Genomic DNA, 17,825 nt, shown 5'->3' with positions numbered 1-17,825 from the left:
AAAGAACAAATTAAAATAGGCATATTGCAGATGGTTGTTTCAGACAAGATTTATACTAAGAAACTAAACAATCACTAGATACCGTTGTTCAATTCAAACTAGCAATTTCACCCTTCAACATAAGCATCAGGCTAACCTAGTGCCCAGCAATAAATTTCCTCGTAATATGCAAAAGAGTCGACAAAGATCTCTAGTTTGAATTTGCATTAATAAACCCACAAGCAAATATCAACTGCTAAAGACATCACATGATATGAAACATTTCTGCAGATTAACTAGACATGTTGAATGCTACAAAAGAACCTGATTGAGAGTATACCACCAATATACCTGTTATTCTCTTCCAAAATGAAAAGCCAAAGTTCCTTCTGCCCACTGAAATTGTTATTTTTCATTGGCCGCTTGATTTTCTAGACCAAAGCGGCGTCTGAACTTAGCAATCTGTCCTAAACTCTCGGCCATTTGACGCTTAGCCCGGAAGTGGTAGACTTTTCCAACAGGGTGTATCTTTGTCATCATCACATGCATCAACCTACCTGTTTGTGTAACGTAGGATATCCATTGCTTCTGTGGATGAACACCCTTTTTCATCTTCTTCCAATCTGCAACCTCACCACCTGCAAACACATTTCATCAAACATTTTATATGCAAAGGTCAGATAATTGAAAGACCATGAATGTAAAATCGACAATAACTCACAGGGTAAAGATACAGAAGTCTAAAAAGTCAGCAAATTTTTTGGCAACCACCACCACCTTCAAATTTAAAAATACAAATTCCCCCTTTTCATGTAAAATTACAATTAAACCAAAAAAACCGAACTTCTAAATCAATTTAAAGAGAAAAGTTTTTGCACTTACTAGGTAAAGAAATTCAATTCAATTCCCGAGCTTCGATGCTTGTTGGAATCGATTCACTGATAGAGTCGCAGAAAGAGAGAAGAAGGGGCTTTAGGGTTTAGGTTGAAGATCATGGTTCTGTAGCTATTGGGCCCAAATGGCCCATTTAGATTAACCAAAATAAAAAATTGAGTGTTTCATCCTACACCTCCAACATCTCATCCTGCACCTTTAAAAATTCCAATTTTAACCTTCTGACATCCTACACCTCCAACCTTTTTAAAAATTTCATTTTTATCTTTCTTCTCTTTCTACTTAAAAGACATTTTATTTTCTTCTCTTTTTTATTAAAGACACTCTACACCACCTTAATAATAATTCTAATTTAATTTAAAATTTAAATATTATTTAATATAATTTTATATTTTAATAATTATTAAAATATGATTCATATTATAATAATAACTATATTAAAAAAATAAAAATAAAATAATTAAAATAAAAAAAAATAATAATAATAATATAAAATTTGACTTAATATATTCAAATATATTAAATTATATTAAAATATTAAAATAAATTAAACAATTATTAAATTGTAAATAAAAACAAAAAATTTTAAAAATTTGTTATCGAAAATCAGTTTTGCTTTTTATTTAAAATTTAATCAATATTTAATTTAATTAAAGTTATAGCATTATTTATTATATTTTTATATCTTAATAATTATTAAAATATGATTTATATTTTTATAATAGTTTTATTAAAAAATAAAAGTAATAATAACTAAAATAAGAGTAAAAGTAATAAAAGTAAAAATTATATTAAAAATTACATTTAATATATTTAAATATATTAAATCATATCAAAATATTAAATTAAATTAAATAATTATTAAAATTTAAATAAAAAATAAAATTTTAGAAACGTTAGTCGGATTTTGACGTGCGATAAATTTATAATCGGATATGGATATCCGATAAATAAATTTTTCTAAAATTTTGATTTTTATTTCAATTTAATAATTATTTAATTTATTTTAATATTTTAATATAATTTAATATAATTAAATATATTAAATGTGATTTTTAATATTATTTTAGTTATTTTTATTTTTAATTTTTAATAAAACTATTATAAAAATATAAATTATATTTTAATAATTATTAAAATATAAAAATATAATAAATAATGCTATAATATTTAGTTAAAATAAATATTGATTAAATTTTAAATAAAAAACAAAACTGATTTTCGATAACAAGTTTTTAAAATTTTTTGTTTTTATTTAGAATTTAATAATTGTTTAATTTATTTTAATATTTTAATATAATTTAATATATTTAAATATATTAAGTCAAATTTTATATTATTATTATTTTATTTTTATTTTTATTTTTATGATTTTATTCTTATTTTTTTAATATAGTTATTATTGTAATATAAATCATATTTTAATAATTATTAAAATATAAAATTATATTAAATAATATTTAAATTTTAAATTAAATTAGAATTATTATTAAGGTGGTGTAGAGTGTCTTTAATAGAAAAAGAAAAGAAAATAAAATGTCTTTTAAGTAGAAAGAGAAAAAAGATAAAAATGAAATTTTTAAAAAGGTTGGAGGTACAGGATGTCAGAAGGTTAAAATTGGAATTTTTGGAGGTGTAGGATGAGATGTTGGAGGTGTAGGATGAAACACTCTAAAAAATTCTATCAATGGGTCAACTCCTATATTTTCTCAAAAAAAAAAAAAGATTACGGACCTAAAAATAAGGCAAGCGGACAAAAAATTAAAATAAATAAAAAGTCAATAGTTTAAATTCGTATTTTTAATATATATAATATCTTACATAATTTATGTGGAGTTTAACTAGGGTTTTTGGAATTTGGAATAAAGGGGGAGAGTGCATCTTCCTTTTGTTGTTGTCAAACTTTAATCTCATAATATAGCAGAAGGAAGAAGAATTTGATTCGAAAATTGTAGCGTAGCGTGGGTGCAATTGAACGATAAGATGGGAAGAGGAAAATACAAAAGCAAGCCCACCGGTCGCCGCCAGTTCTCCACCCCGGAAGATCTCCGTGAGTCCCTTTTCCCTTTTCCTGCAAAAAGATTACGCCTTTGGCCCTTAAAGTGGAATTTTTATAACCTTGATGAAATAGTTATTTTTTGTTGTGAAATATGCTTGTGAACTATTAGGGGTTATTTTCTTGTTGTTTTTATGTAGAGCGGGATGTGGGTGGTGCATGAATGTTTTGATGTGGAAATGGAATTTGTTGGGATTGTTAGATCTGGAGAGACTCCCCGGTTGGGTACTCTGGATATCTGTTTTTGTTTGAAATGAATTTCTATTACTGTTCATTTGTTTGGATTAATAACTGTTGAGTACCGTGCTGCTTGGTTTGATTTTCCCCATAAACTTTGAAGTGACTACAGCTGTAAATAAACGCGAGTCAGGGCCTTTGATGATCAGGGAAAATTGTATGTCTATATGATGGAGAGGGAACGGTAACCACTGTTTCATGAATGCTAATGGAGAAAATAAGTACTAATGACCGTTTTAATTTGCTGAGATTGTCATTTTTGGTGTGTTTCAGTGAGTTTATATTTGGGCCACTCCAAATGAGGAAATTGTCACTCTCCTTATTGTGGACTATAACTTGCAGATATCTTTGTGGAGTTGTCTTGCGATTTCGTTTTCTTTTTAGATTTTGTTGAATTTGCATTTATGAAGTGGATATTGTGAAGAAAAGGTTTGGATCGTAGATGTGGAACTGAGACATCGGGCAGATAAAGGATTTTATCTTAGAAAGCTCTAGAATTTTGCACTGTTTGAGGGTTTGCATAATACTTGCAGTTGAAGAAATTGATATTAGTTGAACCCTGTGATTGCTTGTAAAATAATATCTCAGTTCAATACCATGCGCTTTTTGTTTCTAGTATCTTTTTTGTATGGGGTAGTCACATATTATCGCATGCTGGGAAATTAAATGCTTTATTGTTGGGATTTACTGTCATTGTATTTATGCTCCAGTATGCTAATATTTTGTGGAGGCATCACTAGTTTTTAAATTCTATTCCAATTCCTTTATTTTGAAACTTTGCTGAAAATATTCTTGTTGATGCCACCGCTCTTTTGGCCCCCTACCCCTCATAAAAAAAGAAACAGAAAAATGATATTTCGTAATGATAGACTAAGAAAACACCTTCAGAAACTTAAATTTTGTTTTTGACTACTGCAGTTGCTGGAACCTCTAACCGGCCTCGAACTTTTAAACAGGTTTTCTTCTGCATCCATTCCTCTTCATTTTGCACCTCTCTCTCATAGCACAGACACATGTGATCACTAGCACACTAATGTTTTTCTTTCCGTAGACCATCTATGGCAACAATTAATTTTTATATATACATGATATGAATTAATTTGTTCTCCATGTTCTTTATAACTTTTTTTTTCATAATCTTTACAACTTATTAGAAAGAAGCTGAACACGTAGAGGAAGAATCTGAGGAAGCATCTGGGGATGAATCTGGAGAAGAATCTGAAGAAGAATCTTCGGTTAGTATTTTGCAGCAATTACTAATATAGATGGATTGAATTTTTAATTTTTTTAAGCGAGGACTTGTTTCTTTATATGATCTGCTGCCATCCTAACTATGTTAACTTCATCGATATGTAATATATGCAGAAGAAAAAAGGAACTCAAGGGATTATTGAGATTGAAAATCCTAACTTGGTAAAGCCAAAGAGTGTGAAGGCCAGAGATGTTGATGTGAGTTCAATTTTCTGTTTTCGGTCTTCCCATGTAGACATTTTTCTGGAAGTTGGAAGAATAATGCTATTTTCTTGTGTTACAGGTTGGAAAAACAACAGAACTTTCAAGGCGTGAAAGGTTAGCTACTTTTGCCTTTTGTTTATACCATTTGAAAATTAACCGCAAAGTCAAAAAACGTTAGAATTAAGTTGAAAAGGGATAGGGTTTTGACTACTGGTCATTAACTCAGAATGTAAACTAAACTTATTATGACATAAAGCCACAAGACGAACACTCCAATATTGCAACAAAAACATCCCAAGCCTCCATCATTGATCTTTAACAGGGCCCCAACAGATAACCTCCCTAAGCCACCACCCCAAGTGAAATAAGAGATAATAATGAGCATAGTATTTCAGGGATATATAGCTGTTAACAAACAGAATAGTGATGAGCTTGAACTGAAAGCCCAATTCACTGAGAGCAGAGTAAATGCTTCCCTTGAAGTTGAAACAAGAGAGAAAACAGAGATATGGATTCAAAATGAAGTAAAAATATGGGAGAAAAGCCATTACCATGATGTGGAGTAGAGTAGATTTGGGGAACTCCTAACTCACTTTCTCACTTCCACATTGTACAACCTGACCTGCAGGGCAGTTTACAGAATATCAGGAATATCTCGATTTCATAATCTTCCCTAGTGATCTTGCTACGAATCCACAATTCCACCACCCTGTATGTAATGGAACACAGAAGGGAGACAAAACTTGTAGTATTGTATAATTCTTAGTATCATCAATGAGTGTATTGCTTATTATTAAACAGGGTGCAGAACATTATTACGTCTAGTTGTTTCAATTCCTATCTTTGTGGGAATATTGAAAGTGAAACTTCTGAAACATTTTTTCTTAACATATTTAAATTTCACATCTGTTTTCAGAGAGGAGCTGGAGAAACAGAGAGCCCATGAGCGCTACATGAGGCTGCAAGAGCAAGGGAAAACAGAACAAGCAAAGAAAGATTTAGGTACCAGTAGCATTTGAAACAGTCAACGATTGTTTCTGAAAGATTCGTTCGTCCTTTTCTGTTTAAGTTCTTGTCTTTGATTGTTGGTATTATCATTAATTTTATTATGACTTATGTAAACTATTGATTGATATGGTACTTTGTGAGCTCTATGAGTTCTGTAAAATAAAATATGCTTTGCAGATTGAAGTGGTTGTTTTGTGAGGGCTATTGTATTGTTTCCCAATGATTTATGGTTAGTTTGTCTGTCTTGTAGAACGTTTAGCTCTTATACGTCAGCAAAGGGCAGAGGCTGCTAAAAAGAGAGAAGAAGAGAAAGCTGGTTAGCTCTTAAGTCTCTGAATACTGTTTCTTCTGCTAACTCTATTTCGATATCCAAAAGCTTGAAACTAATAAGTAAATTTGTTTCAGCTAAAGAGCAGAAGAAGGCTGAAGCGCGAAAGTAGAGAATGTAATGAGGCCAACTGTACTCCAATTAGTTGGAGGAATATGTCAGCAAATTCCTCTTGCTACACTTCAACATTATGTCCATTTACCTTTTTATATTGTTATTACCATACCAATCTGGTAACATGTAATGCAATTATTTTCCTATTCTGTGGTTTAAAATCGTGATTATACATATATAGACTTCTTAAATGTTACCTAATCACAGCTGAGTTAATTACTTTTGTTGCATTCTTTTAGTCCTAACAACACTTGAGCTTTTCATCAACTACACACAGAGCTGTGTTTTTTCACTCTCAAAAAAGCCTTCATTCGTGGTCCTCTTACATGTTCTTTGTAAATTTTGAGCTGGCAACTTAAATGCCCTTTTAAATAAAAGTGAATCAAAACGCAAAGGTCTTCGGTCAGTGAAGTAATTTTTGTTAAGGATATGTCTATCCTTCTCCAATGCAAATTAAGTTACTATTTCGAAACAGTTGGATCCAGATGCTTAATTTGAGTAGTCTTTGGAGTGCGGAGAAAAAAACTGGGCCATAAACTGTTCAGCATTCATTGGAAAAAAATACAATCAGTTTCCTCTCTTCTATCTATATTCTTAGTTCCTTGCCCTGTTACACATTGAGTCAATTGTTCCCACCTGCAACACCAAATAATTTGCTTGCTTGCAATGATACGGTTCTGCAAGTATGGGAGAATTCCGTTCAAAGAGCACATGAAATCATGAACAACCTTCTCAATCTAAGGTGATTTGTTAATTCAAACTCCGACCTTATTATTAATCAATTGTCATGGCCTGTTTTTGTTTTTTTTACCATTTTTCCAACTAAAATACTTACCAACTAACACTTATTTATAATTTTAATAACTTGTTTTTGTTAGAAGAGCCATTGCTTTTCCAATACTTTTTTGTTTAAATATGATTTTCGTTGTAAAATTGGAATTTATTTTTATTTACATTTTGGTATTTAAACTTTAAAAATAAATGATATATTTTTAGAATCTTACGACGTTGCAAACTGACACAAAGTTTGAATATCAAAATTTGAAACATCAAATTTAAATTTTAAATTAAAGTTTAGGAATTAAAAATATATTTAACCTAATATTTTTCATAATAATATTATTTATTTGTAGATTTAATATTATTTTTATAATATTTTTTACAATGAAGATAATTTTAATGATATATCATAATATACTATTTTTATTTATTATAATTTTAATAGTTTTCTTTATATTTGAAAGTTGTACTATCATTTTAGTAAGGTTGCTCTCACAAATAATACAAGACTTTCATCTCTGGTACACTTTAAATTATTTAACATTTGACTTGAAAATTATTTTGGATGTAAAATAATGGAAGACGACCACCATATTATGCAATGAATTTTTGTGGATACCTTGTAACAAACTGATAAAGAACCATTTACATTCTCAAAGAAGTAATACGGTTGTTGTAACTTGGGCGTTCCACGTACTAGTGCATTAAAAAACATTTTTTATTTTTATTTTATTCTTTCTAATACAAAATATTATAATAGTACATTTTATAATTATTTTGAGAATTTAATATTATATTTTATCTGTGAGAGGTGATATTATCTTTTTGAAATATTATGTGTTAAATAATGACCTGATATAAAGAAGAAAAGAAAATGGGCGTTGCTTCCTCCGTCATCACCTCTAACTCTTTCCACCTCTCGAATTTATTTATTTCTAAAACTATCCTTCTTTTATTAAATACGTGAGAGATGTGGTGGGGTGCAGCTGCTACACAAGTGAATAAGTGAATAAAATTAAGATTTTAAAATATATTAAAAAATCTTAAATAGTAAAAGTAAAAAAGTTTTAACCTAAGCATACAATTGGAATTAAAATAATATGGGAAAACGGAGGAAGCAGGGAGCAACACCCAGAGAAAATAGGGGATGAAAATGGCCCAATTTAGTGGGCCTAGTAAATTTCCCTCAGTGGACATTGTTCGAAGTCCAAATTATAAGAACTGAATCGGGCTACCACAGTTAATCGGGTTTTGCGGGTTTTATTTGAATCTCTTTTGGTCCTACAGTTTCGTGGGATCTATATTGTTCAGAACTTCAAATTCAAATTAACTCTGCAGTTTGTGCGCGCAATGGAGGTTCTCTACACGAAGCTCTATGACAAGTACACCGAAGTCAAGGTAATTTTCTTCTGCAATTCACCTTTCTTTCATCACCAACTAGAAACAGGTTATCAGGCGTTTTTACTGATTCTTTGTATTATTTCTCCTTTTAGACTAAGAAATTATCTGATTTGGAACACCTTAACGAAGAACAACAGCTTAAATTCATCAATTGCTTGTCCGGTACGTTTCTTCTCCATCCATTGTTTCCTTTCCCCGTCACTTCTTTCTCCCTGAAACAACCAACGAGTTGTGAATTTCGAGTGTTGCAGCTGCAGAAGAGGTCATAGAGCATTTGAAGACCGAGAAGGAAGAGCTTCTTGGACAAGTCAATGACTTGAGAGTCGAGCTCGCTTCGCTAAGGTATGTTTCCCATATTGAATTTTTTTCAATTTTTTTTTTGGATTTCTTTCGTTTGTTTACGAAATGTGTACGTCAGGGCTGCCAAAGACAACCAGTTAGCGGACTATCAGATGCTTTTGATGGAGGAAAGCCACAAAAGTGAGACTCTCCGTCCTCTCTCTGCTTCTTCAAATTAAATTTAACTGCTTGTTAAGTAATTGTAGTACACGTTTTTCTTTTTCTTTTATTTCATGATGCAGACGGGTATTAATAATACCAGTGTAGTTGTTGAAAATAACACTTTTTACATTGTCCTTAATTATCGTATGTTTTCCTGTGTTGGAGATCTCATATAGGCTAGAGATAAGACCACAAACCTCACCTTGCCGAGTCAATCTTGTAGAGTTGAATTAGACTTAAGTCATTAGACTATATTCTAGTCGAGATTTAAGCCTATCATGTCATGCACTATCAAGCCCTTCTCGATTCCCATGCTCAATATTCTCAGTGTGAGGAGTGTGTTGAAATCCCACACCAATTAGAGATAGGCCAAATTATAGTATATATGTTGGGTGAAACCTCACCTTACTGAATTGGTCTTGTAAAGTTGAGTAACGTTGTTTTAGCATATTGCTTTGAGTCTGGAACTTCTCTAATTACTTTTCATAATTTTCTGATTAATTCCTCGTTTGAAATAGAAAACAAGGTTTGTTGTTTACCACCATGTGGTTAATCTTTTGCTTTGCAACTTTTGTGGGAATCTATATTCAATGTTGGAGTTTGATGGTGATTCTAATTCATCTTTTGTGAATTTAAGTTCATCATTCTGTTTCCTTATGTCTATCCTTAAATGTATGTCTATTTCATTTATTCTTCTCTATTAATGATTTGGGTGTGAACTTTTGGAAGATAAAGCTCTTTCTGAAGAAGTGGAGAAATTGCAGCAGCTTCGCCAGGAAGGAGCATCTCATGATTTAAATAATAGCAGTAGGATCATAGCTGTAGATGATCAGTTTAAGGATAACTCTAACAGATCATCTGTAAGAATGACTAGAAAACGTAAAAAACAGAATGCTTTGAAGGACGAAGCAAGGTTTATATCTTTTGAAAACGATCAAGTTAATTCCGTTGAGAGAGAGTCAATGCACAATGCCTGCAAGGAGACAGCATCTGGAACGGTGAGCATTTAGAGCCTTAAAAATGGAATACACACTCACATATGTATGTATATGTATATGTAAGTGTGTTTATTTTTTTATGAATGAATAATCACACACACACATGCATTCTGTACGAATTTAATTTGTTTGAGTGCAAAATGTAATCACCATAATATGCTGACATTTTGTTGTGAAATAGCCGTTGGAGTGTTGTAGCGAGGCTAATGTTCAATCAGGTTGGTGTTAGCAATTGTTGTTCATGCTTTATGTGTGAATTCTTTGGCTGGAATTTTGGGGTATATTATATATCCTTCATTGCATTTTACAGGCATTGATTTACAGGAAACTGGCCATGGTGACCGGCTTATTCCAGTTCTTTTTGAATATGCACTGGGAATGAAGTTTTCCACTTACTGTCAAACTGGACGGATATGCCTTTCTGCACTGCATCTATCAAGTGGTAATTAATAATTTTGGATTAAATGATTTCGTATATGATGTTTGAGTTACAGTTAGTTGGAATGTGAACAATAAATATGCTTAACTATAAGGTTTCTATCTAGATATAGTTTTTGGAATTCTGTTGTTTGATAGTCAATATATATGATAACGAAGGATAGGATAAGAGAGACAGACAAAAGTAGAAAAGGAAGCAAACATGATTAGCTCTTATTCTATAAGTGTGTAAGCACACTAAATAACCAAATACACAGAAATACAAATTACGTGAAAATAACAAAAATACCCTTATAAAAAGGTACAAGTAGGGAGGGAAGGTAACTGTCTCTTTATTTATTATTTTTAAATAAAAATGTCATGAAAATGGATACACAGATAATAGATGCTCATTGGGCCTAGAAACGGTGTGAAGAGATCAAGTGAAGGGTGAAGATACTGAAGAGCAGGTGATTTTAGGTGTTGAATAGAGTTTGAGACTCTCTTTTGCAAAGAGCAGTAGACAGTCTAATGCTTGATCATCTATAGGTATGAGGATATACAAGATTTGTATTAAGTCCACTAGAACCAATCACAATTACAACTCTAAGTACACAATATCACTCTTAACAAACTCAAGTTGATAAAGTCACTCCTAGATATCAGATCCTAATATCTTCCTATGATTAAGAATTACAAGTATTCTTTATAGTCACTTTTGACTGGAAAACAATAGTAAAGGGTAAGGAAAGGAATAACTCTCAGAGAGAAGATAACTATAAAAGGGCTCCTTACAGAAAATAAATTCACAAAGTGAAAGATATTACAATGATTTTCTCACTACTAGACAGAACTACAATATTAGCAGAATGAGTATGAACAATAGGCTTGTAAGATTGTTGTGTGTTGCAGTTGTGTCTTCTGCATTCGCCATTCATGTCTTTTATAGGCTCTCAAGAGTATGTATGTGCTAGAACAATCTGTACCTCTGACAGGTCTTAACAGGGGTCTTAACAGATAATTTGCACATTATTTGTACCTTAAGACAGAGAATGGGGCTGACCTAACAAGATGTTACGGGATACCTTTGCCAGTTAAATTTTCCTTCCATCTCACAATTTATCTTTAAATATAAAATATTTATTTCCTCTGGGCTGGGTGGCGGTGGTAAACAAACAATAGTGAGTTTTAGAAAGTAGTTGATTTTATATGGGAATTCAATTTATTTTATTTTATTCTCAGTTCAGTAAGACCTTTGTTTCATATGTTGATCTCATTCTTTGACAAAGCTGCTTTTGGTCTCATTTTTTCAGAGTATTATTGCGGCTTGTTCTTTAAATAAAGTTGTTGCCATTTAACATTTCGCAGAATGCAGATAAGTAAATTCTTGATTAACAACTTATTTCTTGTATTGCAACAATGATAGGCTACTCCTTTAGTTTATCATGGATTTGCAAAGCCCCCGAAGAGGAAGCAGAGCTGATGTACCATGTTTTATCTCTCGGTACATTTGAAAGAGTGGCGCCAGAATGGATGAAAGAGGACATCGTGTTCAGCCCTAGCATGTGCCCCATATTCTTTGAAAGGGTATCTCGTGTTATAAAGTTGAACCACTAACTTTTTTTACCATTAATTCCATTTCCGCCCTCCCGCATTCTTTTACTGTACATATTTCCTGTTTAATTTTCATTTGCAGAATATTAAGTTATGCTGTACGATTGAACTTGCTTGTTTCTCCCAAAACCCATTTCATATGTCATCTGCAAAAAGAATTTGTAAAAGGTATTCGGAAGAGCATTTTTACATGCTTGTTAAAATTGTAATTACCAGACATTTATTTGTTAAAATTGTGATTACAAGACATCGTTTTTCTTTAATGATAAATGTGTTGTGTACTTTTTGAATGCACGAATGCCTTTTTCGAAAATACTAAGCAGCTTAACTTTGTTATTGACTTTTTGGATGCATGGCTGTCCCAGGCATTTTGACTTACCTAACGTTTTATCTGCCTGAGTGATATTTCCCTTTCAAAACTACCGACTTCCTCAGTGATGATTGATTTAACTGGTTGTGATATTGGCTTGGAGCATATTCGGCTAGAGGGGGGAAGTATTACTATATTATTTACTTAAACCATTACATTATTTAAAATTAATTTGGTTGCACAATATTTAATTTGATTTACTGTGGTAGAAGTTAATATCTTTTTGGTTAATTGATGTAAGATCTCTAAATGACACAATACTTGACTATATACCAGGGTGCTTTGAATAGCTGGTGCATTTATGTAGGTTTAGTTTATTTTTAGAAGAATGTTGCTAAATGTATCAAGCAACCCACATGGATGGATCTTTATGTGACCTTGATAGAAAGTGTTACTAAGGACAGGAAAAAGGTCCACACTGCAGCTTGGGAGGAGGTTTGCCAACCCAAATCTTCAGTAGGATTGGGAATTAAACTTTCACATGAAAATGAATACTTCCTTTCTTATGAAAGACAAGATGGGATATTTGTGTGAAACAGGAGTTACCCAGGGTGAATATTATTAGAAGTAAATATTTTTTCTGGAGATTCATCTTTGCTTCCGGTTAGAGAGAAGAAGAATGCTTGGAATTTGCAAATGTTGGTTATTTTGAGATTAACAATACTTTGAGGTTCGTGATTGGTAAAAACATCTAGTTTGGACAGACCTGTGGCTGTCAAATGAGGGAAAGCTGGTAAATGATAAACATTACAATTCTGGTATGATTAGTTTCAATGCAAACTGTGCTGATTAGAAGGGATGTTGATACCTGAATTTCATTTCTCATATCCTCCGATTAGTAGATTATCCATAAAATTTGGCCTGTGTTTACCCCTTGGGGTAATATCCATTTTGGCCTGTATAACTGGTATCTACTTTGTAGCTTCAGCTTATGAAAGCATAAGGGCTAACCGCTTAACACCCCAGATGCAGCATTTTCAATCTTATCGGACAGTGAGAAAGCCTTGTGGAAATTGATTACAAATGTGTTACTAGCCAATGATCTCAGATCAGGCCTTGAATCCCAATTTGTCCAAAAGGTAGCAACTCTGCTGAAACTTCCCTTCACGTGTTCAGAAATTGAATCTTTCTTAGGTCCTTGTGGAAAATTGGGTGGCACATAAGATTGCGGCATGCACGTCTTATTAAGTAGTAAATGGAATGTACTTTTGATGTTACAATAAATGTTTCGTGGAGAATGAGAAATGATCGATCTTATTATCGTGAATAAGAATATTCTGTTCACGAGGCTCTGGTATATTAAGAAAGCTATGTTGGATATCTCTCTGGCCAAGCAAATGAAGTGTGGAAGACTCAAAGCTCATTACACAGCATCGAGATCAATCATACTAGCTGGCCTTGCTCAGCACTCTCTTGGGGATCATGTTCATTCCTTAGTTTAGTCTTTCTCTCTTCCTGCCAGTTAGGTTTTGTGATACCCTACATCCACTGGCTGAGAAAAAAGATGTAAGTATCAAATCTTTAGAGATAAATAAAATATAAAGCCTTAGTAGACCGTCTTCAACAATTCAATTTAATATTTATCTTGGTGCAGTCAAGAATTTGCCATTTGTTCGACGAATACATGCCACTTTAAAATGTGGTATTAATGTATTGTCGTGGGCGTTCATTATTGAAAATCATAGAACACTAATGAAACCTCAGGTTGCTGGCCGGTAATAGGAACGAAGGCCGGCATGTATAAATAGTTTGGAAGAAAAGAGTCACATGGTTGTATTCAATTCAATGAATAGCTAGCTGCTATTGATGATGACGATGGATTATTAATTAATAGCAAAATGTTATTTAATAGATTTTCCTTCAATGAATCCGCGATCCCATGAAGATTTGCGGTTTGTTGGAGTTATAATCTTAGCTGATTGTTTCATTAAAATGATGTTTCTCTGACATCAAGCCCTCTTTGAACGTTACTGCATAATCTTTTAACAACTGAGTTGTACTATTTTTTTGACGTTTGCTCTTAGTGTATTCAAGTCACCTAATAATCGATTTTGATACTATACCACTGAGGGAATCTCTGATAAAAAGAAACACTAGACTACACTCAATATAAAAACTTTAAAATATTAGCTTTAGGATCACTTATATGTTTCCATTTTCATCTTATTATTATTATTTTGTGAATAAACACTCATCTTCTATATAAAAAGATAGATAAGTCTCCCCTTGTCATCTGTGTTTGCTATACATGCATTTTTTTTTCTCTATTATTGAAAAGCAGATATGTAACGGATTTATGGGTTATTTAGATCAAGACAGAATAAAATATAACTAAAATGAAGTTTACCTAATTTCACTTTATCAAATGCCTTTACTTTCTTTCTTGACCTTGGAAGTTAAGTGATTATTTCCGGAAAAAAAATTACTGAATCCGTTCCCTCAAATAACGACTTTCATATTTTAACATTATTACTTTTAATTATACCTTAATTGTAATGAAATATTAAGAGTATAACAAATAAATAAATATAAAATAGTAGAATATGATTTAATAAATATGAAAGACTAGAACATGATATACTATTAAAAATACTATCATTGTAAAAAGTTGTTAAGAAAACTAGCACTAAATAATAGTTCTGCAAAAAAAATGTCAATAAATTTAAAAAACATTACAGAAATATATAATAATATTCTAACCTAAACATAATTGAAACTGGTAATATTAAAATATGAATATGAAATATGTTTATTAACAATTAGCATTAATCATTTGCAAAATCCCTTAGACAACGTGTTTCATATTCTTCAATTTTAGTTCCTTTTCCATAGTTTCATATTTCTAGAATTACTTCTCGATATTCTTGAGAAGTTATCATATAATTAATTAGGTCATCTTGAGATTTATCTTACCGTAGACAAACAACGCAGAAAAACTAATTCTTTCAATAGTTTATTCTTAAATAACTGGGAAAAAAAATATTTATATCACTGATATATTTTAATTAAATTTATAATTATTTACAATATCCTCTCAAAATCCTATTTTTATAAAAAACAATAATGATTTACTAAGATAACTTAAGTCAAGTTTAACAAATAATGGACACCAACAAAAGTAATAATATTCATATACACATACATATCCATCAAATTCAATAGTAATTACATTAATACAGAAGGTCAATTGCGATACGGAAATTTGGATAAACGGCATCACATTAAAAATATTACATGTGTTCATGTTGTCAATGGGATAAACATCGTGTTTACGCTGTATAAATTACTTAGTCCTTGTGTCTGACTAAAACAGATTTATCAGAAACGAAATAATATCTCTGAGAAATCAATAGAATACACAAGTAAACATGGGAAATACACATTACGAATAAATCAAACTCTTGAATCAAAATCGTTCCCGAGAAAAAAATTATAAGAACACGGCTCCTAATATATAATTTAGATAATTTATTAAAGAATTGAGAGAATTTTTTATCCTTATAATTTATACAACGAGTGAGTTTAGTTTAATACTTAATTTCTCATTCAAAACCCTCATCTCTTTAATTGTACTTTTCTTTTACTTCTATCATTTTCACTTTTTTCTCAAATATTTTTTCCTCTTTATTATACTTCTAATTCATACATAGGATCAGTTTTACAACAGCAGCTCTGAATTATTTCCTTTAAGGCAGAGAAGCACAAGGATATCTGATCAAACCCAAGATATCAAATCTCAAGCACCAAACCAAGTGAACAATGACAGTCTGGTTGTTGTTATCACTCATTTTATTCTCCCAACAATATATATTAGACAAAATTAAAGACAGATATCATATTATTGGAAGAATAATGGCCAAAATTACAAATATATTAGACTATAATTTTTCATGTTTTTAAAAAAGGTAAGAAAAAATTTAATATTTTTAAGTTAAAAAAATGGGAATTGGATGGGTAAAGCAACTTGCAGAATTTATTTAGTAAATTCAGAGAAGAATCTACTTAAATTATATAAAGTTAAAAACTGGGTCACAAGTGGTTTATAGAAGAGAAAACAAAAAAATTGGAGAGGTTTAAAAAATAGGTTACTAGGTTTGACCGCCTCCTAACCCAACAAGTTTGTAAGAATTAAGAATTGATATTACCGTCAAAATAAAACAGAAGACCACTTATAGAATTAATTAAATTATTAGATTAGGTTTACACAACACAACTAATGCCCTTGTTTTCCCTCCTGTTACACCCTGTCTCTTTCCATAGCTAACCAATAACCAAAACTCACAAAAGTCAACTTTCCCACTTTCTTCCACGAATTAGGGTTCTAAATTTAATTCAATTCCATTACATAAACATGCCATATTCTTTAGATTATATTTCTGTTTAATTTGTCACACTTCATTTGAATGGGAGAAAAATAATATCTAAAAACCAACTTGGAAGTAGCCATGACAATTTGACAAAAATGTTTTTTATAAGATTTTTGGTAACTTTTCCAAGTTGGATATCTATACATATTTTACTATTCGATTTTGCATCTAAAAGTCGTCCCCTCAAAAGCTCCAACGGTGAAACTCCTTTAATTTGAATTGAACCATTACATGTAATAAAACCTTTATTTTCAATGTTTTGCATAAATGTACATCTAAAACCTAAATTCGAAATCCATGTCAAATAATTTTGTTCCAATCTATGATTCTTTGTTTTATCTGTGCAACATTGTTTTCCCATATAATATTATACAATCTCAAGTGTACATAAGAAATAGCACCGTTTTATTTCTCAGCTAACCTATAAGACTATGTGACAGCTATCATAGTTTAAAAAACATTAATTTTTGTTGCCATAAAAAACAGAAAACCTACGTTTAACTGTTAGAATTTGTTGGAGTACAAGACTGCATCTTTCTCCTGCCTCCTTAGATTCCCAATCCAATTATGACATAATAAGACTATATAGTTTCTAAGCAAAATTTTTACACTGTCAAAACATTGCTATGTTCGTTAGACAGATATACCTTGTATAGCAATAACTCTAAAAGCTATAGTAAAAATGTTTTTTAATTAATATATGGTAAAATATTTGTATTTACGTTATATATATATATATATATATCTTCGTGACATTGATAAAAATGTATCCATTAGCTCAAACAATTCTTTCTTCCCCTACAAAACATGAAATTACGATTTTATTTAAAAAAATAATATCTAATTTTTCTTAGATTAATAAATTTTTTTATAGTTTTTCATTTGTGAAGCTTTTTAAAGACAAATTTAATAATGATAATAATGAAAAAACATTATTATTGTCACCGTTATCAATTTAATACATTATTAGTGCCACCATTATATTTTCATGGACGGCAACTTTGGTAGCGACTTGTTTTATAGTGCAATACCATTTAATTTTGGTTTTGTAATGAATCAAGAAGCTGAAGAGGTGTTTGTGGATGAAGCAAGACCCTATTCTGAAGGCAATCTACTGTACTAAAAACATGCATGAATCTGTTCCTTGTTCATTCCCTCTTTGCATCATATTTAAACTAGTACAAACTACCTCGACTTTTTAGCTATATTTAATGTTGAAAGGGTGCTGATTGAAGCAGTAAAATAAGGCATTCTCTTGGTGGTTGTTTATTCCATCACTTCATCTTTTCTTGAAGCTTTCTTCCTT

General features: G+C 31.1%; 3 protein-coding genes across 5 annotated transcripts; 2 read left to right on the top strand and 1 right to left on the bottom strand.

The window, feature by feature from the left end:
* Positions 1–1,017, bottom strand: LOC124833165 (Ribosomal protein L31). Of its 2 annotated transcripts, XM_088091612.1 has the most exons (3): positions 862–954; positions 701–756; positions 1–617 (listed from the first exon to the last, which is right to left on the bottom strand). In XM_088091612.1, exon 3 carries the CDS (start codon positions 589–591, stop codon positions 385–387), a length of 207 nt encoding a protein of 68 aa, XP_087947738.1. In that variant the 5' UTR covers positions 592–617; positions 701–756; positions 862–954; the 3' UTR covers positions 1–384. The 2 variants fall into 2 exon arrangements, with proteins under 2 accessions (XP_087947738.1, XP_047163523.1); XM_047307567.2 differs by lacking the exon at positions 701–756 and having other exon boundaries at positions 862–1,017.
* A 1,696-nt stretch (positions 1,018–2,713) lies between these two features.
* LOC124833201 (28 kDa heat/acid-stable phosphoprotein-like protein) lies at positions 2,714–6,301 on the top strand. Its single transcript, XM_047307618.2, has 8 exons — positions 2,714–2,923; positions 4,085–4,122; positions 4,321–4,401; positions 4,532–4,615; positions 4,701–4,735; positions 5,538–5,623; positions 5,880–5,945; positions 6,035–6,301. Exons 1-8 carry the CDS (start codon positions 2,857–2,859, stop codon positions 6,067–6,069), a joined length of 492 nt encoding a protein of 163 aa, XP_047163574.1. The 5' UTR covers positions 2,714–2,856; the 3' UTR covers positions 6,070–6,301.
* Positions 6,302–8,090: 1,789 nt separating this feature from the next.
* Positions 8,091–12,052, top strand: LOC124833167 (uncharacterized). 2 transcript variants are annotated; one of them, XM_088115246.1, is made up of 8 exons: positions 8,091–8,249; positions 8,345–8,414; positions 8,504–8,594; positions 8,671–8,732; positions 9,489–9,751; positions 9,933–9,969; positions 10,062–10,193; positions 11,595–12,052. In XM_088115246.1, exons 1-8 carry the CDS (start codon positions 8,202–8,204, stop codon positions 11,783–11,785), a joined length of 894 nt encoding a protein of 297 aa, XP_087971372.1. In that variant the 5' UTR covers positions 8,091–8,201; the 3' UTR covers positions 11,786–12,052. The 2 variants fall into 2 exon arrangements, with proteins under 2 accessions (XP_087971372.1, XP_047163527.1); XM_047307571.2 differs by having other exon boundaries at positions 9,483–9,751.
* Positions 12,053–17,825: the final 5,773 nt, after the last annotated feature.

This window comes from Vigna umbellata, chromosome 5, assembly GCF_029865625.1.
Source record: "Vigna umbellata cultivar VRB3 chromosome 5, Vumbellata_1.0, whole genome shotgun sequence".
Lineage (NCBI taxonomy): Eukaryota > Viridiplantae > Streptophyta > Magnoliopsida > Fabales > Fabaceae > Vigna > Vigna umbellata.
The sequence above is the reverse complement of the archived record's forward strand: the minus strand, read 5'-3'. Positions and strand labels throughout refer to the sequence as shown.

Bases quoted from the DNA above. Each gene is read 5' to 3' on its own strand.
- LOC124833165 (XM_047307567.2), bottom strand. From the start codon at position 591: ATGAAAAAGGGTGTTCATCCACAGAAGCAATGGATATCCTACGTTACA.
- LOC124833201 (XM_047307618.2), top strand. From the start codon at position 2,857: ATGGGAAGAGGAAAATACAAAAGCAAGCCCACCGGTCGCCGCCAGTTC. The intron at 4,402-4,531 runs GTTAGTATTTTG...TAATATATGCAG, and splicing joins AATCTGAAGAAGAATCTTCG to AAGAAAAAAGGAACTCAAGG. The intron at 4,736-5,537 runs GTTAGCTACTTT...ATCTGTTTTCAG, and splicing joins GAACTTTCAAGGCGTGAAAG to AGAGGAGCTGGAGAAACAGA.
- LOC124833167 (XM_047307571.2), top strand. From the start codon at position 8,202: ATGGAGGTTCTCTACACGAAGCTCTATGACAAGTACACCGAAGTCAAG. The intron at 9,752-9,932 runs GTGAGCATTTAG...GTTGTGAAATAG, and splicing joins AGGAGACAGCATCTGGAACG to CCGTTGGAGTGTTGTAGCGA. The intron at 10,194-11,594 runs GTAATTAATAAT...CAACAATGATAG, and splicing joins TGCACTGCATCTATCAAGTG to GCTACTCCTTTAGTTTATCA.